The following is a 21,155-nucleotide window of genomic DNA, read 5'->3' on the forward strand; positions in this document are numbered from 1 at the left end:
TGTGCCCACATTTTTTTAAAAAATAAATCGGATTTAGTCAGAAAAAGGTGTCTTCTTCTATAAGTTAATCAAATAATTTGAAATTAATTTGATGATTAATCAAATTATTATTTGAAATCAATTCAATATTTTTTTTTAAATTGATATTTTATACGACAGTACAATTGACTTTTACAAATGATACTATCAATTTTTTTCTTTGTATCTACGATAATTACGTACATTTGATTCCTCACATAATATTATTATGTTAACCAAATATAATATATTGTGAAATAAATTATATATTATCTTTCTTAAAAAAAAATTAGACTCTAAAATCATTTAAGTTAAAGTCAAAATGAGTAAATATAAATAATCAAAAAATGATTATGAATTTTGAATATATTTCACTCATTTCAAATTCTTTCACATGATTCAATCAAAACACCAAAACGCTACACGATCCGGCGTTTTCTTCCCAAACCGAAAACGCATACGTTATTAACCGATATCTGGACCATTTTTCGCATTTTAAACTCCCTCAAACAAATTATAAACTCTTAAACGAATGAAAATAAAATATTTTCGCCTTTAAAGAAAAGAGAGTTTAATAACAAAAAGTTCTTTAGCAAGCACAAGTAATTACTGACGATATTCTCGTCAAAAACTAATATTACAGATATTGATTTTCTACATCTAACAAAACAGAGCCCTGTCTTCCTATTTTTAATCTTCAGACCCATCTCTCTCTCTTCTCTCTCTCTCTCTCCCATTATCGTCGGAGGTAAGTTTATCTATTGTCAATGCACTTTCCGATCATTATCACAACACATATATACACATATTTAATACTTGTGTTCTGTATTTACCCTTCCCCCCTTTGCCCATAAATTTGTATAACTATAATTAGGGTTCTTGATTTTCCCTCTTCAGATCTACTTCTGATTTAATAGATATGTACCCTTTCTATTGGTTTAACTGCTTTTTTACTTTATTATGTAATGGGTTTATGAAATCATGAGAAAATATAGGACAAGATTGGGCCTTGTAGTCTTGAATATCAGTTGACTAATTTTCTTGATTTTTTTACCAAAAAATGTTAACTAGTTTGATTAAGTTGCTTCTTTGGGTTTAAGTTATTTATTAAGAATGTGGGACACTATACTCATGAATCATTTTCTTGATGAGTTTTAAGTATGTGATTGAAGAATTAGATGGGTGTTTGAGAATGTGCGTTGGGTTATAAGTTATTGTATGTGTATATAAAGAATATCAGGATGGTGCTGATTGCGGTTTTGTTTAAAGATCTATCAGGGTTATCAGGCTTTGCTTCGATGGAAGGTGTTGGAGGTGAGGGTGCCTCTGCTACGGCACCTCTTAATCAGTGGAGACGTGATGTTTGGAAGCTCTTCCAGTTTTATTTGGACAAGTCTACTCCACACGCGGTTTATAGATGGGTTGGAACTGCAGTTTTAGCATTTCTTTATGCGCTGCGTTGTTATTATGTTCAAGGCTTCTACGTTGTTAGTTACGGGCTTGGGATCTATCTGCTGAACTTGTTGATTGGCTTTCTGTCTCCTCTTGTTGATCCAGAACTGGAACCTTCCAATGGGCCTATGTTGCCCACAAAAGGTTCTGATGAGTTCAAGCCTTTTATTCGCCGTCTTCCAGAGTTCAAGTTCTGGTGATTGACTTGTACTCCCTTCTCTCAGTTTGCTGTTAAACTTATAAATATCTGCTTTGACATACCATGGTTTTGTTGCTAGTATTACTATTGCTGACTTGCCATGACTGCTACATTCTACTGGTGTTCATTCTTTCTCTACTTGCTAACTAATTTTTAATTCTCAGTTGTAACTGTTTTGGTCACATAAGCTCTGTTTAAAGTGTTAATTTGTCTTTCTTGACTCTTTGTTACACTAGATTGTTCAAGTGATGGGTTGCACATACTTCCAATTTATGTACTCCTCTGCTTAGGATCAAACTAAATGCAAAAGGGTTGGTCTCAATAGTGGAGGCATTAAAGAATAATTCTAGTGATGAGTGATAACGAAAAAAAGTACACTGAGCATGTTTTATGCAGTCATGTTGGAATTGGAAAAAGTAGATTGTGTTTTGTTTCATTTAGCTGTTACTTAAATTAATTGTTTGATTGGCGGGATAGTAGTTTACATCAAACATCTCATCCCTTGCTATATAATATCGGAAATGATGCTTAAAATGGGTTTTTGGTTAGTTGAGAACGTCTCAACTCTTATTGGCTTAAAATACAATTCTTATATAGCAAGTCAATGTGAATATATATGCTCCCAATCCCAAGTCCTTTACTTGGTAAACCTGGGCAAGTCTGTGTGTATGTGTTCCTGCATAGACTTAAGCAATGTGAATGCTAGGGCAATTATGAGTCGATTGGAATGCTTGAACAGGCTTATGTTGACAGAGTGATGCATTATTGCGCACACACACATATAAGTATCCATCCGGTCCAATACAATCCCCCTCAGATCCCTTTCATGGAGGAGGGCCTGGGGGTATATATGTAGTATAAATACACAGCTGAGTCGAGCAGTTACAATGGTTCTCATTTATAAATGGCAAATTTTTTATTTTTAGTGTAAAAAGGTCTACATAATTGCATATAGATAGTTCTCTCTGGACAATGCAATCACTCGTCTCACAGCTTTTTAATCCAGCTCTTTTAAATACACGGTGTTGATCCTCTGTGTGTTATCTCTTTCTGTTCAGGTATGCGATAACAAAAGCATTTTGTGTGGCATTTCTCATGACCTTCTTTTCTATGTTTGATGTACCTGTCTTTTGGCCTATATTACTATTTTACTGGCTGGTGCTGTTTCTCCTTACAATGAAGCGCCAAATTATGCACATGATTAAGTACAAATATGTCCCTTTCAACATCGGAAAGCAGGTTAGCACTATGATTTTTAAACATGATCCTTCAGTGTTTATATATATTCAATGTAGGTTTAGAACATCCAGTGATATGTCTTTCTCACAATTGTAATTGTGGTTTGTTGCCTACAGAAGTACAAGGGGAAGAAGCCTTCAGGGAGCGGCGGAAGCACTTCCAGAGGAGATTGAAACCACGGTGGTTCATAGCTTAGGCCTAGTAGAGATCGATGCAAAGATATAGCCAAGAAGCAAACTGTTATAGCTTTCTATCATAATGTACAACTGTATTTAGATTGTATTAAATTTGAAGAAGGATCCTATAAACATGTATTTCAACTCTTCCAACTTCCAAGCAGTCTTTACAGGATGATCTACTGGTTATATTCTATATTGGTTAGAAAAGTGATGTTTTTTGGGATTGACCTAATGAAATTTGTTGAGAAAATAAGGGGTTTATTGTACATGTTCTCCGCCTTTAGATGTTAGGAGCTTTAATTTAATTATTTTAAGACAAGTGCTGTAACTTTTATATAAATCAAACCCTCCATGGAACACCAAATTAAAGTTCAAAATTCTGTTCACTCCATTTTCTTTTTTGGCCAGGGGTGCGTATAATTTATACAGAGAAATTCTTTTTATTGCTTACAAGAACATGTAAGATATTCCCACAGAACTTCAAGTGCACCTCATGACACAATTAAATCTAAAATTAATTAAATCAGGGGATTTATAAAGAAAATGTACACTAAGGGAGAAATAAATTATTGAAAAGATAATAAATATTCAGAATTTAATTAAAGAGAATCCTTTTAATTGAGTTAAAATCAATAAAATACAATAAAATATTTAATCTAAACAAACGAATGAATTTGAGATTTTGATCGTCCTTACGAGCTCACTAAATGAATCAAACACCCCAGTATATATCCCAGCGGCGTATCATGGATTCACGGTTATTGGGATGCTCTCGATCAGCGCACTGAGTTGATCTGTAAACGAATGTTCTTCTTTTTTTTTCTTTTTTTTTTTAAATTTTAAACGGTGTGCACAGGCCACAGCTGCAAAATAGATAAGAGGGGTAACTTTTTTCTCCGTTGTTTTGCTGTCCCTCCAGTGTATACTACCAAACTATGGGTATTGGGCTATTGGCCACATCTTTACTGGTCCGTTAGAATGTAAATAGTCAAAACTTTGGTTATTACGATTTACGTGGGACGTTTTTTAATCAGTAGCTCAACGAATAAATTCTATAATATGAAAATGATTTTTAAAACAGAGTACCGGCAGGCGTGTAAACTTTTATGAATCCGAAAGGGAACAAAAACAGGACCACAACTTTTGTACTGGCTTTTTTATATTAATTTTCTACTGCAAGAGACGTGGATAAGCGGTAAGAAGAATGCTACTGGTATTTTGCCGCAATATAAATAAATAAATTCTTCAAATATAGCTAAACAGCCCTTCTATTTTCATATTTCTTATTTATTTTATTTAATCATTGATTCTTATACTTATATGTGATAATTTTCTTATTAATACATGGTTGTAATAATTGAATATCAAAATTAATTGATTGACCAATCAATTCAGAATTTATATGAAATTTATTAGAGATTATTTAGTTAGAGTGTTATTGATAAAATCGATAAAATATTTCGGGAAAAAAAAACCCGCAGAGAGTAGCAAAGAAAAGTGGTAAACATAAAAAAGGTCACGGATTGCGTCCTACAAATAAACGCAGTCATGGAGTGCGTCATTTTTGTTGTTGCCCATGAATATAAATACTCTATCCCATTTAAACTACATGCATTCAAATATTTCTCCCAACTAAACCAAGCTTCAACTTTGTTGGTAAGCTTGTCATAAACTTTTCTAGTATCTCGTACAATGAATCATGAATTGGCTCAAGTTTATGTGACGAAGAAGCTTTACAAGGACAAAATGAACAAGATGCAACCTGCAACAAAGAATAGAGATCATAGGGAAGAGGCGGAGGAGGAGAAGAAGATGAATTATTATTTATGCTGCTTTTCGATGGTGATCAAGAAGATTCATCCTTCCTAACAACAACAATACTTGCGACTACCATTTACCAAATGTCTACTCATACGTGCATTCAAGATTTATTTTTAATCTAGTGAGATATCTTATATATCTGTAATCAGTGGTTTAGTTGTATGAGTAAAATTAAGATTTAAACTTGTTTTGGTTAAGTAGAATGTAGATATAACAGGTTGTTTTCATGTACTTGTTTCTGCAGAAGGGATCGTTTGCTTTCAATGTACTTTTTGGCTTGTTCTATGCTCTGAAGTCCACTATCTAATTTCAACTGACCATATTAGTTATAATTGTCTTGTGAGCTGATAGATCTGTAAAATTGTTTCTTCTTTGTATCTTCTCTTACTCATTTCTAAAAGGCCAAGAAGCAAAAAATTTAAGCAGAAATGGAGTCAAGAGTGATGTCAGAAGCAAGTGAAATGTGTAAAAACTGTGAATATATCAGAAAGCAGGTTGAGTCTGTAATCTACATACAAGTATATTACACATCAACAAATTTAAGCAGAAATGAAGTCAGAATAACGTCATGATAAAGTTTAATGAAAGTGAAGTCGTTCATGTCATTTAAGCTTTTTGCAAGGAAGAAAGTATTTTCTTGACGCGATTGTTGTACTCTGTGGCCTGATCGCTCTGAACAAGGTGGCCTGCCTCTTTTACAAATTCCAGAGTAGCTTCACCGCCTAACTTCCTGCAGTTGAATGTATTCCAGGAAATTTATTTTACTGGTAATGTTCTACTAATACTTCATAAAATCACTATAGAAAGGTTATAATAGTATGGGTGTGCTATTAATATATTAGAATATGCTTATTTAAGAAAAATTGCCAGATGAAGGAGCAGGCCTAAGTAGATGTCGGTTAAATGTTCTGGTAGAGGTGATAAGAACTTACTGTTTTATGTTTTCAGCAATTTCTGAGTTAAAAACCTTGTCATCTTCACCCCATAGCAGATGGATTTTCTGCAGTCACAATATATTCACATGTTAAGTATCAATGAGTTGCAACCACTACCTGATATTTTCTAGCGACCAGCAGCGTGTCATAGTCCAAACGAGATAATTAAAAGAGTGTAGCAGACCTGGCTGTAGTTGCAAGGGACAGCTTCATTGTCACTAACCACCCAAGCCTGTAAAAGTTCAGTTCTCTCCTTTCTGTTAACCATGAATTCCTGTGGCAAGAAGGCAGGCATAATTCTTGTTACAAACCCACAGGAATAAAATAAATCAATTGTTTTTTAAACTGTTAATCTGTATCCAAACATAATGCGTCAATCTTTTAGTTGCAAGTAGCCAGACTGTCAATAAGTCATAATTCTAGTTCAACAGTTTGTTCTAAGCTTTTATACTACAATGAATATTATAGGTCTTAAAATTTATATCATTATAATCTTGTGGATATGTGTCTTCGTTGAGAAATTGATGTTGTGTTTGGTTGGGATGAATGAATATGGAAGGAACAGATAGATTTATGTTGTTACTAGTTCTCCTAAACCTTAAGGTGTCAGAGGAAGACCCCAACATGATCTTATACTCTTCAACAATTTTAACTATATTATGCGTAAAAATTCAAAAGTCCATTCCTTCACCACTCCATCCTAACAATTTAAACTGGAAATGAAATCCACAAGTTCATTCCTTCATCATTCCAGCATAGCAATTTGAACTAGAATGAAATCCACCAATTCAAGATGAAATGCTGGATTCTCCCTCATACCCATTTTCTTCGCAAATCTCATCATAAAAGTTCTGCTCTCATTCTTTTTTGTTCCATATCTTCCCTTCTAACTCCATTATTTCCCTTTATTTCACCCATTCCATTCCATTTTCCGCACCAAACACTTGTGGAGGCACTTAAGCATCAACAAAAAATTACCCCATATACTTAACAGAAAATCGAAACCATAATTCTTGTTTTCCCTGACCCTTTTAAGTTTGATATCAATGTTATACTTCAATTCAAGTGGTACAAATAAAGATAATTACGATACTTAAACCTTCAAACAAATCTAACACCAAAGGCCAAGACAGTCCAAGAACATCACTACTGAAACACAAACAATATGCTTCTAACTTTAAACAATTCTAAGTAGCCAAACAACCAAAAACATACAAAGTATTTTGTTTACCTTGATAAAGTCCTTGGCCACAAAATCAGGCATCGACGGGGGCTTATGATTAGTCATTGCCAGAAACGCTTTCAGATCCTTAACAGACTCAGGCATCAAAAACTCCGACCAGCTCGAATACCCCATCCTCTTCAAACACGCTTCTGAAGTCGACTCAGTCAAGTCCACCACAGTCCCACTAGCCACAACACAATCAACCAAATCAGGGTACAATTTAGCCATTTTAAACCCAACAGTAGCTCCATAGCTCAGCCCAACAACACTACACTTCTCCACCCCAAATTTCCTCAAGGCCTTGACCAAACACTCAGCCTGAAACTCAAGTGATCTGTCCGGCTTATCGGTCATGGAGCCACCAAAGAAAAGCAGGTCAGGCACGAAAACAGAGTACTCACTGGCGAAAGCAGTGACTTGGGAAAGCCATGAGAAGGTTCCATCAGTGGCGAAACCTTGTAGAAACATCACAGCAGGCTTGCTGGTCACCTTGGGATTGTTTTTAGTAAGTGCAGTGGGCACTAACATCTTGATCTTGGTTCCTGGTTCTATTTCAATGATCTGGGATGTCATGCCGTAGCATTTCATTTGGAGATTGAGCAGAGGCTTGGCTACTGCAAACACTTTCACCATGTTTGGTCTTGTGAAAAATGCTCAACTTTTCAAGATTTGCAGAAATGATCAACTCAGATTTATCAAACTGTGTTTCCTGGAGATGAGCTGCCTCTTGCAAGTCTATATAAGTAATACATATATGTGAATTATGTAATATACGAATCATCTAAGTCTACCATTCAAGTCTACCATGTTGTCAACTTGACATAATCTTGAAGAAGAAATCGTTTTTTCAAAGTCAACTGTGGCTGCTGATACTATTAAATCATCAATAACAATGTATATTTAATCTAACACTAATGGACTGTGATTCATAGGGTACTAATCTTGTAATAGTTTAATCCGTAGTTGATGCTGTTTCTTGGTCCCTGCTAGGCTGTTGCCAGACAAAAAATTACAATAAGTTAAGTAATAAGTTATTTTTGTATAAAAATGTACCCGGAATATTTGGTTCATGGTTGATGAATCCGGGAATTGCCATTTGGAAAAGGGAATATTATTTTCATCAATCAAGTGAACTATTCCTTCCTTGCTACATGAGATTTCAAATAATTCTTGTTCCTCTTTACACTCATTCTCATCCTCGATTTAAATGACCTTGTAGTGCCTAAAATAGTAACGAGGAAATTCAAAATTTTTCAGCAACTTTATTTACATGAATGTTCATTGCAGAAATCAGAACATATACACCAGTGAAAAACAAAACCATATATCCGGTGTACATCTAGAACTTAAAAATAAACATTAAAATGAGGAAATCTCATTTATTTACAGAAGCAAGAATGTTCTTGAGCCTTTGGTTGTACTCAGATGGCTGATCTGAATGAACAAGATGTCCAGCATCCTTTATAAACTCCAGATTAGCTTGCTCCCCCAATTGCCTGCATATCGTAAGAACATAATTTAATTATATGCAAGAGTACATTAAGAAATCTGATATGGTGGTGAACTAGAGAGGGTACTTGAGACTCACCTCTTAATGTTCTCCGCAACTTCTTTTTTGAAGATCTTGTCATCCTCTCCCCATATCAAATATACTTTCTGCAACAAGACCACATGAATTATAGTATTAGCATATCACCAAGTTAAATGATATCTCAACTTTTACAAGACGTAAAATCATTGATTGATACCTGGGAGTAGTGGCAGGGGGCTACATCATTGTCATTGATCACCCAAGCCTTCAAAAGCTCATCCCTCTCCTTTCTGTTGGCAAAGAACTCCTGCAAGTATCACATGAGCTTATATGAGACTAGACTTTATAGACTATGTTCACTGAACAAATTCGCGATCACTATTGTACAACAAACCTTTAAAAAGTCCTTTGCAGCAAATTCAGGAAGAGACGGAGGTTTCTGACTAGCAATTGAGAAAAACGTCGTAAGACCCTTGGTAGAATCCGGCATCAGAAACTCAGACCAAGTTGAGTATCCAATATTTTGCAGTGAAGCACGCGAAATGGACTCAGTTAACTCAACAGCAGTGCCACTAGCCACAATACACTGGACCATCCCAGGGTACATCCTAGCCATTCTGAACCCTAGTGTAGCTCCATAACTAAGCCCAGCCACAGTAAACTTCTCAACTCCAAAGCTCCTCAACCCTTTCACCAAACACTCTGCATGAAACTCCATTGATCTTTCGGGCTTGCTTGTTGTGGAGGCGCCAAAGAACAGGAGGTCCGGCACGTAAACAGAGTACTTCCCAGACAAGGCTTGGACTTGTGATTGCCAGTTGAAAATCCCATCAGTTGCAAAACCATGAAGAAAAACAATATTAGGCTTGGCTGGATTGGTTTTTGATTTGCATGGAATCCAGAACCTCATTGTTGTCCCGGGTTCGATTTCCACAAGCTTGGGTTTCATGCCATAGGCCTTCATCATGACTCGAACCATTGGCTTAACCACTGCTGCAAAAATCTTCACCATGATTTTTTCTACTGAGTATAAAACTAGATAGTGAGCTTGGAAATTTTAATGTTGTGAGAATGTTTTGAGATTTGAAGTGAGGTCTAAGTATTTGACTACATTGTTATATATAGAGGAGAAATAAGCTGGAATTCCATTTTGATCTGACCAATAAAAATATAAAATAAAGTGGTTGATAGTGTCACGTACGCGTTTTACCTTTATTCGATATTTTAAGAAAATACTACTAATAAACTGTAAATTTACCATGTGGGAGGAGTGCTAATGACGATAAAGAAGGATTAATAAAAAACTATAGAACCTTCTAACTTTAGTTCTGGATGTTTTTTTACATCTCAAACTTGTACATATCTATTATCAGTGTTCTAAAAATCGGTCTAGTCGGCCGTCTAGGCGGTGCCTAAGCACTAGGCGGCGCATCAAAGCGCTCCGACTCGGTTTTAGGCGGTGAATTAGGCGTTTTTTTTATATAAAAATTGGTCCTAGGCGGTCAAAATCCCGCCTAGGCGGTCCAGGCGACCAATAATAAATAAAAAAAATAAAAATAAAAAATCTAAAATTATGATTATATTATAAAAAATTAGGTATTCACTTGTACTTAACTTAATATCCTATAAAAAATTAAAATGATTAATTTTATTTAATATTTCTTACATTATTTATAAGATACTGATTGATATATATTTATTTAATCAATAATTTTGTATTACATGTATCAAGTATTTATTTTTAATATATGATATTATAATATTGCTTACTAGTTTGACTCTACTAATAATGAAAAGTAGATAAAATTATTAAATTATAATAATTTAAAAATAATATATTTCCGATTAATGCTCTGATTAATCTTTTCGATTAATCTCCGATTTCCAGATTAATCGCTAAAAAGTACCCCGAATGCCCAGCCACTTCTGGAACATTGCCTATTATTGTTACGCGGTACCCAGAAGGCCCAGAAGTTAACCCAACTGTGCTGGGAGCCTGGGACCCAGCGAACTAATAAGATCAGACAAATTCCTTCTAGTAGGCTTGGGAAACAAGACAACCCGAAGAAACGGGCCGGAAATGACAGCCCAAGTTTATAAAATAAAAACCATAAGGGATGGGCCGACTTTGTCAGAGCATAAAATTCAATTGGCGTCCAGGCTCTCGTAGGTTCAGGCGAAACGATCACTCATTCTCTCTCAAGGTTCTCTCTCGTCTCTCTATCTCTCTGCTTTTGTTGCATAATTGTTGCAAGAACATGCCATGCGTTTTTGAAACCTTTCTCTCTGAATAGAATCATTACAGGCACATGTTTTTTATACACATATACGTGTTCTTGCCCGAAAATACATACTTCTATCTTGAAACGATAATAGTAAGCACCAGGATGTTGTTGTCGGCTGATTCAAAGTGTTGATCTGTTTTGATAAGATGTACTATGTGCTATGCATTGAGTGCTCATGCTCTAAGTTTCTATAGCCAGTGCTTATGTTAAAATCTTTCAAACTAGTTAGTTAGGTATTATTTTTGAAGCTATTTTCTGGTTCCTTCGCTGTGTGTGTTATTTAGTCGGTTTTTTTTTGGCCTAGGAGCTTGCGGATACAGGTAAATCTACTACAATTCGACAATTGAAGACAGCTTAAAATGCACAAAAATTCACCTGATTTCCTTAGTCATGTGTTTTGTAGTTGTGCCAATTGTAGAATACACATGTCAAATGGATATCTTATATTCACAAGTCATGCCAAGGAGAGAGTGAATTAGTGGTACGCCCTTGAACACAATGTTACCCTTATTCCTTTTGTTAGTGTATGAAGCCCCCGAGTACGAGGTCCAATAAGAATTTAAATACCTGAGCGGGTTTAAAATAATTAAATCTTACTATTTACTCATAAGTCATAATTATATTCTCTGCAAAAGTTTAATATGAATCCATACCAAGACCAAGCCATCGATTATCACTTGAAAATATAGCCATTTTATTGAATCTAAATTAAAACATTGTCTTTGCAATGAAATAAAATAATTATAATTATATAAATAAATGAATTGTACCACTTCTTTTCGATATACCAGTAATAAGTTTAAATTTGTGATACAGAAGAGATTGAATTTTCTTGTGCAGGGTAGACATTTAGAGATAATTATGTATATAATGTATAAAGAGTATCGATCTTTATGTATATAATGTATTCAATATAGTGTTTATTATATATTGAATACATTTTTGAGTATTTAAATGAGAAATGAACTGAAGACCAAAGTACCTTATTTTACTTTGTACTCTTGCCAAAATTATTTACTTACTTATTTTGTCAAATATTGAATTATATCTTTAATTATGTATATTCTTATGTACCTCCTAGAAGCCATCTACAAGAGGCACATGAGGGGTTTTCCCGTTGCCTAGATTTTATAATGCTTGTAATATCTTATTTTTCTGAGTTACTGCTTGATTCTTTCTACTAAATTTTGTTTCCATAGAATGGAAGCGAAAAAAGAGCAATCATCTCCTGCTGTGTCTACGCCTATCAGCACTTCATGTAGAAAGAAGAAATCTGAAGAAGCAACTTTCTTGGAGGACGTGAAGGACCATATTGATGAGTTTATTCATGCTTCCATGGAGGAACATGCAACCTGCTTTAAGAAAACTGTAAAAAAGGTTAACTCGATTTCTTCAACTCTAATATATTTACTCTTACCACAGATTTTCACAAGGAAATTCTGTTGTTTAACTTCCTTGTTGACCATTCTTTGGGATCTTTTTTTAGATGTTTGGAATGTCAAAAATCGTTGCTGAAAGGAACTCTGAGAGTAAGGAAGTTGAAAGTTCTCTACCCCTTCGAACAACTGTTGCTGACTAAAGTTATATATCAATCCAGTCGTAGTGTGGTACAATAAACTGGTACTAATAAAATAAGCAAATGGTTTACATGATTTTGTAGAGACTACTATTTGAATGTATGAATATTATGTCCATCCATGAGTGCATACTGCATTTCTGGAGCTTCAGTTGTTAGTAAGAAGATCTGAAGTTTTAACCCCTTAATCAAGCTGTTTCATACTTGTGCTATTAATTTTTTGATTTATAGTACAATTTTTAAAAATAGTTTACGATATTCTAGTGACAAATTTCAAAATTTCCAACCAAATGTGGATTTATCTTTCAATCTCTTTATATAAAACTTGTTTCCGCCTCTTCCATCAATTGTATAAACTCTCGCTGATCTTGTTAAGTATGATAAATGGAGCATCTAACCATTTAGGGACTCCATCTTCCAGTTTTTATGGCCAGCCTGAAAGTTGTGTTAATTGAATGGAGCGATATCTGAACTAAATTTATAATTTTGGAGTAGAAAATGATTATAATTTCTTGAATTTATATCGCAATCATTGTTTTAGTCCTTTTTTTATGGGATTATAATACCTTGTAAGAGAAGGTATTATAATCCCAAGGCAATTAATCAAAAAAGTGATTGAAATACAATCCAAGGGATTATAATCCTTTAATTTAAAGAAAATCATGTAGTTATCTTGGAATTATAATCCTTTCAAACAAACATGGCCTATATCTATATATTTATGTATGTATGTTAGTATGTATGTATGTAAAATTTGTTAGTACATCATCTTACCTTCTTTATCTGGTTTGATAAATTTCACCCTATGCTAATTTCTCTACATGTTTATCTTCAAATTACATTGATGTGATTAAAAAGTTATTGATCATACAGTATTATTTCCGTTGGAGCTTCCTCTGGAAGTTGGTACATTGAAAATGAAAACTAGGTGATTTTTGATTACATCATATATTATAACCCAATTGTTTTAGGCGAAATAAGAAAAAGGCAAGAATTGGTTCTTGTATTTTTGAGCTTAAGGTGCATAGATTGATGCATCTTTATTTGTTGCTACTGTTTTTTGGTCATTCTTCACCCGAGCTTTTGATCTTCTATCCTGCGCGGTTATTATCAAAGGAAAAAAAAAAAAGGGAACGGTTACTAAATGACAAGAAAATTCATTGATTTTAGGCAGCCGTATGTTGCCTTGGCATGTATATGTAATATGTTGCAATACATGATGTGCATGTGAACTATAGTATTCATAAACAAAGACCATACCCATTTATAGAAGAACTAAAATTATTTTTAATAGGAGAAAACTGTGTGTTATATGTGCGCGAAAGGCTTTGATGTTGATGGAGGACGAGGAGAAGTGCTCAGTAGTCAGTAGTAGGCACTAGGCAGATAAGAATATCTGAATGGTGGTTTGAAATGATTCATTAGTCGTTCTTTGTATCGAATATATAGTTTTAACTTTTAACAGTCTAAATTTTAAGTGAAACAGATACTACATGAGACCAAATGCTTAATGCATTTAAAAGATTATCGCTAGGAAATAGAATATCTTATAGCAAGAGATTTTAGTCAGAAATGCATGAAATGCGGTAGTTATATTTACGTTTCCTGGTAGTTAGTACTCTTTAGTCCTAGGCTACAGAATGTAAGTACTCATGGTACCTTGATAATTACCTCTAGTTGTGCGATAGTTTGGTAAGGGCACATCGCCATTCTCAATGCGCTTGACGTCGGCCACAAGGATTTCATAATGCCTCTTCACCTCCTCTGCTGTCTTGCCACTAATGGCTTTGGCAACGTTGTACCAACGGTCTGGAGTGTCTTTGTCATACTTAGCCAAAGCCTCTTCAAAGGCCTTGTTTTGCTGTACAGTCCAAAAGCCATGGGAGGACATGGATGCCATGAAACTTAACAGTGAGGGAATTATATGAAATTGTTACAAACGGCAGATGTGGCAAAAAAGAGACGAATTAGAGTTGGGAGAGAACAAAGAAAATAAGAGTGAAAGATATCAGGGTCAAGCAAGAAGTCAGTTAGAGATTTCTTTAAGCCTGATGAGATGTGCAAAGAGGGTGTCTTGCATGTTCTTATATAAGCTCCAGGAGTAGAGGAGGTGCGGTAGGGCCATGCTAGTTGGACTATAGAGCTTAATTCTTTGAGTGAATTTAATGATTTGTCTACTCAAGAACCGCAATAACGGAGGACAAGGTAGAGCAAAAGGTCTAAGAATTGCTACAATCAGAATTTTTATTTTAGTTTCTAATTTGTAATGCAGAGGACGAGGGAGAGCCAAAGGTCTAAGAATTGCTACAATTTGATTTTCTTATTTCTTATTTAGTTTGTACTTATAATACACGAAGCATATATTCATTTCTCTTCCTATTGATTATACATTGTAACTCGTTTTTCTGTTTTGAATGTGAAACATGAAAGTAGCCAGTTATTTTGTCTGCCACAAACAATTTTTCCTCGTGGTTTACTTTTACTGAGATAACCTAACTCATCTTTGATTCGGCATTGGTAAGTTAAGAGTCATAGGCCGATCAGGTGAGGCAAATATTAGTTTGTTTTTTAAGATTCATGTTTTTTTGAAATTGTGCAAAGAAGCTTTCTAAAGCTCACAAAAGGCCATACCAAAGTTGTGGAAGAGTGTACTAGTAAGCAGTAAGGATAGTCTTATACTCTTATTGCTTTATATGTATGAGTCAGGGATGTCATCGTTGAGCATAAGTACTGTGACTTGAAGGCCTGAACAACATTCCAAGCCATATTGCTGGCAAGGTGAGCTGTTTTAGATGATATAGTGTTTTTTCCTGAGGAAGAGCAGGCCGTATTCTGTACTCTTTATCATCAGGACCCCATGAGTTTTCCAGCAACAGAAGTACTGAAGTACTACCATAATTTATCACTTATCTCTCTCTCTAATTAGGTTATCGATGGTGTAAATTTTAGCCCAAGAAAAGCAATTCTTTTGTCCATTAACTGAATATACTTTTGTACTGCCTTTATCTCATATATATTCTCATATCTTATTTTCTATGACATCTGTGTCAAATCCTTTAAAAGATCTTATATCATACAAGTCTGTTTTAATTTTTGTCCGTGATTCTAATTTCTGAATATAGCATGCATAATCTTTTGATTAGTTTGATGCTTGAGACTAGAGGAAGGAAATGGATTATTTGGATGATAAATCTGAATAATGTGAAATTCGGAAAATGGGGGGACACCAATATATAATATTTGTTTGTTTAGTCGGTTTAGAGAATAAATGATTATGCTCTACTTAGTTTGCTTGATTTTGTAATGACTAATGACCTAATCATCACTGAAGATACAAATAACCATACGATTCTGGAAAATGCTTTGCGACACTGAAAAGCTTAATTTTTCCAGTTATATTAGAATCTTATGTTTTTCGATTCGTATATGAGCTCATCCTTGCATGTAGAAATCTGTTATTACATTTTAATTTCCTTAAGATGAGGTTGCACAGAGTTCCAGGCTTACGAAAGCAAAGTCAAGGGCAAGTACTTCTGCGAGAATCTTTCTGAGCATGTTGCAGTATTCTCTCTATCTTGTCCACTTGTCTTAATTTTGCCCTCTAGTGTCTTTGCTAATATTCTTTGACAAATTGCCACTCATAATTCCCTTTTTATCTTTTCCTGGAATAGGAGTTCATAGTGCGACCTGATTTAATTCACTTTGGAATATAGATGATCCTTTAAACTTTAATGAAAGTTTGTTTGTCTTGTGTTGGATTTACTATTTCTTTCTGTTGATTAGTTTACAAGATCATAATCCTTGATAAGTCTTCAGTGTAGAGCTTAAGATGTCTAATAAGCAGAGGTCAAGAAGATGACAGAAACATCTGTACAGAAGTGGTAATACCCTAATGTTCTTAGAGTCCTCATTGTATTTGTATTTGTTAGTACATCATGATGATAGAGCTCAGCTACAAAGTATTTGCAGGGAAGGTGAGATGATGTTTGTTGACACCACGGTTGATAGCTGATTAGGTTGATACTAGTGATACATAAAAGCATCTCTATGCATCTAGTGGACTAGAGGAACCCAACACAGGAGCTAGTGTCGACAAAGATCTTCTCTATGTTTAGGGTCCAGTTATATCAACTCAATATGACTTGAAAGCATAACGGCGTAGAGGATGGTACACACGATCAATATGATACTATGTTTCTGAGGTTTCTTACAGGACACGTATGTGCTGTTGACATTACTAAACTAGGATTCCTTATATCAGGTCCAGGATTGGAATTTATCAGCTAGCTTTAGCACAGCAAACTTTGAAAACTGGGCATGTATGATCCCTCTATGGCCAAGTTGCAATAGTCATATTCTTCCAATGAGGCTGTGCTGATCAGTAGTTGAGAACTACGTGTGCCATGGAATCTCTACAATATCGAAAGGCAGTAGCTGGAATCCTTATCATCTGGTTTCATATATTGTAGTACGTGTATGCGTTTCTTCTTGGTGGTCCTTCCAAGTTGAAGAAATTGTGAGACTCAGGACTTCCAGTGGTCCAATTGTATTACAATGCTATTGCAATTTGAGTGAATTTCATTTATAAGCTTAATTATCTTAGAAAAAGTCGGTATTTGTTGTTTAGTATGTAAGACCAGATTCTAACAACTCCTGAAAAGTAACTAGAGTAACCTGTTATTTCTTAAACTTCTTATAATTGCAGGCAACTATAATATTTCCAGCATTTTGGGACTAAAAAAGGAAAACATGGTGAGTTGAGTTAAAGTATTACAACTCGTTCTCGGATTCTTCTGAGAAAGATATTGGTCCTGTTTAGGTTCGTGAACAAAAGAGAGGGGATTGGACCATATTTGATCGATCAATCATTTGATAGTTAGTTGATTAAAATAACTGTTTAGATTTAAAAGGCCAAATTTGGAAAAGCTACTTTGGAGGAAGTTAGCGGCTGGGAGGGGTTTTTATAATTGCACGTCTGATATGTGTTTATTTATAATTATAATACTAAAAACTAAGTAACCAGTTATATAACAAACAAATTTTTACTAAAGAGTTAATTCAATCCAATAATCAAATTGCTAACCGTAATTGATAATTGTATAATGGTATCCGGTAATTAGTAATTGCCAAATAGGGTTATTCCCGAGTTTTAAGCACCTTGTACTGAATAGATCCAAAGCTTGTGGTGATTAAAGATTTATCATTGCAGAGAAGTGTTCGTTTAGAGTGGCTAAAGCGATGTGGCTTATACAAAATATAAATGACGATGTATGACCAATCGTTTATTCGTTTCTCATGTTTATCTCGGTAATTATTTAATATTAATTTAAATAAATACATAAAGTACTAAAGTAGTGTGTTTGTATTTCATGGTTACTCAGAGGTAAAATAAAGAGTTGGAGTTAACATAGTTAGAATATACAGCAGGAACACTCAAAACAACTTTGTACGATGAGCAGAAGATTCTTTCATGACGTTGATGCTCCTGATGATGTATTTGTTTGATAATGCTGCCCATCATGATCTAATACCATATTTGTCTAAAATTAATCTGGCTGAGATGCTGATTTAATTTTAATGAAACTGAAAGGTACGTTTATAAATCAATGTAGATAATCACATAGCTTAAAGCATATGGGTAGGAACGAGGGACTAATGATTATAGACAATGCAGCACTGTACTCTGGAACTAATTTTTTGTATGTAATCTTTAATAAACTTATATTAACAATTTTGTGTAATTTTTAGATGACCTTATCGTGGCATATAATATTAGTTTTTGTGCTTGATTTCTTTTTTTTCCTCCTCTTTCTTCTATCTCTCTCTTTCCTTCCTTCGATCTTGTGTCTTTTTCTAGGTTCTCTTAATCTCTTTTCAATTATCAAAGGCTTACTCACTAAACTTTCGAAGTTATCTCTACATGACATTAGATTAGAAGGTAGACTTTTTTGTTTCTATTTTCCGTTTTTAGATACGTGGTACATCACATTTTCTTCCAGGTGTTTTTTCCCAAATATAAAGATTTTTTTATCTAATCTGATTAGATGAAAGACTTTCTTATATGAAAAACTTCATTTCGGTATTGTATTTTGGTAAAACATTGACTTGAAAGTTTTGTGACAAAAAAACTTACATCGTTGTAGGAGCAAATTTGCACATCTGTTGAAATAACGTTTGGAATTATATCTTTCCCATAAATATGACACATAGGAGGGTAGAGATACATAGCATGTATAGCTAGAAAGAAGTATTGTTTCCTTTAGAGCTTGTTTGATGATCGATTACAAGTATACAAGAAAATGAACAGGAGGCACTGGTGATAATTTTATATCACCTCGAAAAGGAAAAAAAGAAGAACTTCAAAGGGAAGTAAGTGATGAAGGCAAGAATCGCTTCTTGTTGCATTGATTGATGCCTCTTTATTTGTTGCTACCCGTTTCGACTGAGCTTTAGCTTTCTCACCCTGCATAAGTCGTCACCAAATAATTAGTAACCGAAGACGGGAAAGTGATCTCTGGTAAGCTATGAATGTTTTGAAGAGATTTGGCATTTGGAAGCAGATATTAACATAAGATTGTGGTATGCCTCCTGTTTAAGTGACCAATTCTCCCAAAACCTCAAATTGTTGGGGGATGACTTACCAGGATCATATTATACCTCCCGTATATAAGTATTTACTGCATGGTTTTCTAAAACTTGTTGCAGGTGGTATTGTATACTATGATTCAAGTTCGTAACATACTAACATGTGTAGTGACAGACAGTAGTATGGTACATACCTCCAGTGGTGCGGTATTTGGGAAAGGGCACATTGCCATTCTCAATGCGCCTGACGTCTGTGACAAGTATCTCGTAATGCCTTCTCACCTCCTCTGCTGTCTTGCCACCGACAGCCTTGGCAACATTGTACCAGCGGTCAGGAGTGTCTTTGTCATACTTGGCCAGAGCCTTCTCAAAAGCCTTGTTTTGCTGAGCAGTCCAGGATGCCATGCAACTTAATAATAACTGGGAGTAGTATATATTTTGGTTAGCAACAGCTAGAGGCTACAAGTGTGGTGTAGCTGAACACTTGAAAGTGTGGGAGAATTGGATGGTTTGTGCTCAGAGAGGCTGCATTGCTTCGTCTTATATAAGCTCCGGGAGTAGAGGAGGTGAGGTAGGGTCATGCCAGTTTGGCTTTGGAGCCTCAATCTTTTTGACAAGTTTAATGATATGTCTCCCTGAGAACCACTTAATATTAGGGACCATAGATGAGCAAAATGGTTCAAGAATCAGCACATCTCTTTCTTTCTTTTTTTCTTTTCCTATTTATGATAAAATGGTTTCTATTCTATAATCCTAATAAGGCAGAAAGTTGAAATAAACTTCCGCTATATACCACGTTGGAGGGTCGGTGAATAACTAGTGCAAACAGCCGCACAACACATTCCGAACCCCCAATTTTTATTATATGATGGTTAAAATCCTTAATTTGTATTTCTTTCTTTGCAGTTGGGTGCAATTGGCCATATTGCCAATAATATTATATTATATGTAAATTAATATTATATAAACTTATGTTAGTGTTTTATTTTGAATTTAATTATTATATTTTAGTCTTTTGTATTGATTTCATAAGTATTCTTAGTGGATAATTAATATATAAATATTATTTTATGTCACATATAACATCCTTAGCCCACAACTAGATGCATACCGGACCCAACAACCCACCACAGGTCGGCCCAAAAGTGCTAGCAAATTAGTATACATTAGTTATTTGATTGTGCTTATAAAGGCCCAAATACTCATTATCTAACCGATGTGGGATGTTAGAAACACCCCCTCTTATATGCTCGACGTCCTCGTCGAGCTCACAATCAAACTTACGAGACCCGGGCAGTGCCTTTGCACTTCCGACATCCACCCGGGCAGTGCCTTTGCACTTCCGACGTCCTCGTCGAGCTCACAATCAAACTTACGAAACCCGGGCAGTGCCTTTGCACTTCCGACATCCACCCGGGCAGTGCCTTTGCACTTCCGACGTCCTCGTCGAGCTCACAATCAAACTTACGAAACGCGGGCAGTGCCTTTGCACTTCCGGCCGGGCAGTGCCTTTGCACTTCCGACGTCCACCCGGGCAGTGCCTTTGCACTTCCGACGTCCTCGTCGAGCTCACAATCAAACTTACGAAACCCGGGCAGTGTCTTTGCACTTCCGGCCGGGCAAAGCTCTGATACCATATATAACATCCTAAGCCCACAACTAGATGCATACCGGACCCAACAACCCACCACAGGTCGGCCCAAAAGTGTTAGCAAATTGGTATACATTAGTTATTTGCTTGTGCTTATAAAAGCCCAAATACTCATTATCTAACCGATGTGGGATGTTACAAATATATATTATAACTATTATTTATTTTTTATATTTTTATATATCAATATACTTAAATTTAATTGTTTAATTTTACATAGGGTCTACCAAATTATTGATCCGGCCTGACATTACAGACTGTTTGATACTTTGATTTATGCTTCCTAGTATAATCCAAACTTTTAGCAGAGACTGGCAATTGAGTTTCTGTTTCTTTTTGCCTTCCTCCCGAGTAAACTCCCAAAAGGGCCCTAAAAGTTCGCCCTGTGAATTTAATTTGAAATTTTAATTTGATCAAATGACATGTTTGGATGCACAAAAAATGTTGGATTTAGATTTT

General features: G+C 35.1%; 6 protein-coding genes across 7 annotated transcripts; 2 read left to right on the forward strand and 4 right to left on the reverse strand.

Annotated features, from left to right (window-relative positions):
• The first annotated feature begins 626 nt into the window (after positions 1-626).
• LOC108193545 (protein RER1A) lies at positions 627-3,280 on the forward strand. Its single transcript, XM_017360292.2, has 4 exons — positions 627-766; positions 1,288-1,666; positions 2,728-2,908; positions 3,025-3,280. Exons 2-4 carry the CDS (start codon positions 1,317-1,319, stop codon positions 3,079-3,081), a joined length of 588 nt encoding a protein of 195 aa, XP_017215781.1. The 5' UTR covers positions 627-766; positions 1,288-1,316; the 3' UTR covers positions 3,082-3,280.
• A 2,069-nt stretch (positions 3,281-5,349) lies between these two features.
• On the reverse strand, positions 5,350-7,979 carry LOC108205151 (uncharacterized). The gene is made up of 4 exons (XM_017374967.2): positions 7,075-7,979; positions 6,028-6,117; positions 5,841-5,908; positions 5,350-5,638 (listed from the first exon to the last, which is right to left on the reverse strand). Exons 1-4 carry the CDS (start codon positions 7,699-7,701, stop codon positions 5,515-5,517), a joined length of 909 nt encoding a protein of 302 aa, XP_017230456.1. The 5' UTR covers positions 7,702-7,979; the 3' UTR covers positions 5,350-5,514.
• A 327-nt stretch (positions 7,980-8,306) lies between these two features.
• LOC108205152 (uncharacterized) lies at positions 8,307-9,702 on the reverse strand. Its single transcript, XM_017374968.2, has 4 exons — positions 8,994-9,702; positions 8,817-8,906; positions 8,657-8,724; positions 8,307-8,564 (listed from the first exon to the last, which is right to left on the reverse strand). The coding sequence occupies exons 1-4, from the start codon at positions 9,609-9,611 to the stop codon at positions 8,444-8,446; spliced, it is 897 nt and encodes a 298-aa protein (XP_017230457.1). The 5' UTR covers positions 9,612-9,702; the 3' UTR covers positions 8,307-8,443.
• A 947-nt stretch (positions 9,703-10,649) lies between these two features.
• Positions 10,650-12,648, forward strand: LOC108225645 (uncharacterized). Of its 2 annotated transcripts, XM_017400668.2 has the most exons (4): positions 10,754-10,803; positions 11,288-11,365; positions 12,084-12,261; positions 12,371-12,648. In XM_017400668.2, the coding sequence occupies exons 3-4, from the start codon at positions 12,085-12,087 to the stop codon at positions 12,461-12,463; spliced, it is 270 nt and encodes an 89-aa protein (XP_017256157.1). In that variant the 5' UTR covers positions 10,754-10,803; positions 11,288-11,365; position 12,084; the 3' UTR covers positions 12,464-12,648. The 2 variants fall into 2 exon arrangements, with proteins under 2 accessions (XP_017256088.1, XP_017256157.1); XM_017400599.2 differs by lacking the exon at positions 11,288-11,365 and having other exon boundaries at positions 10,650-10,803.
• A 1,445-nt stretch (positions 12,649-14,093) lies between these two features.
• LOC108225842 (protein RADIALIS-like 1) lies at positions 14,094-14,697 on the reverse strand. Its single transcript, XM_064086813.1, has one exon. It carries the CDS (start codon positions 14,358-14,360, stop codon positions 14,094-14,096), a length of 267 nt encoding a protein of 88 aa, XP_063942883.1. The 5' UTR covers positions 14,361-14,697.
• A 3,921-nt stretch (positions 14,698-18,618) lies between these two features.
• Positions 18,619-19,571, reverse strand: LOC108197333 (protein RADIALIS-like 1). The gene is made up of 2 exons (XM_017364918.2): positions 19,240-19,571; positions 18,619-18,923 (listed from the first exon to the last, which is right to left on the reverse strand). The coding sequence occupies exons 1-2, from the start codon at positions 19,448-19,450 to the stop codon at positions 18,919-18,921; spliced, it is 216 nt and encodes a 71-aa protein (XP_017220407.1). The 5' UTR covers positions 19,451-19,571; the 3' UTR covers positions 18,619-18,918.
• Between the last annotated feature and the right edge of the window lie 1,584 nt (positions 19,572-21,155).

Source organism: Daucus carota, chromosome 1, assembly GCF_001625215.2.
Source record: "Daucus carota subsp. sativus chromosome 1, DH1 v3.0, whole genome shotgun sequence".
NCBI lineage: Eukaryota > Viridiplantae > Streptophyta > Magnoliopsida > Apiales > Apiaceae > Daucus > Daucus carota.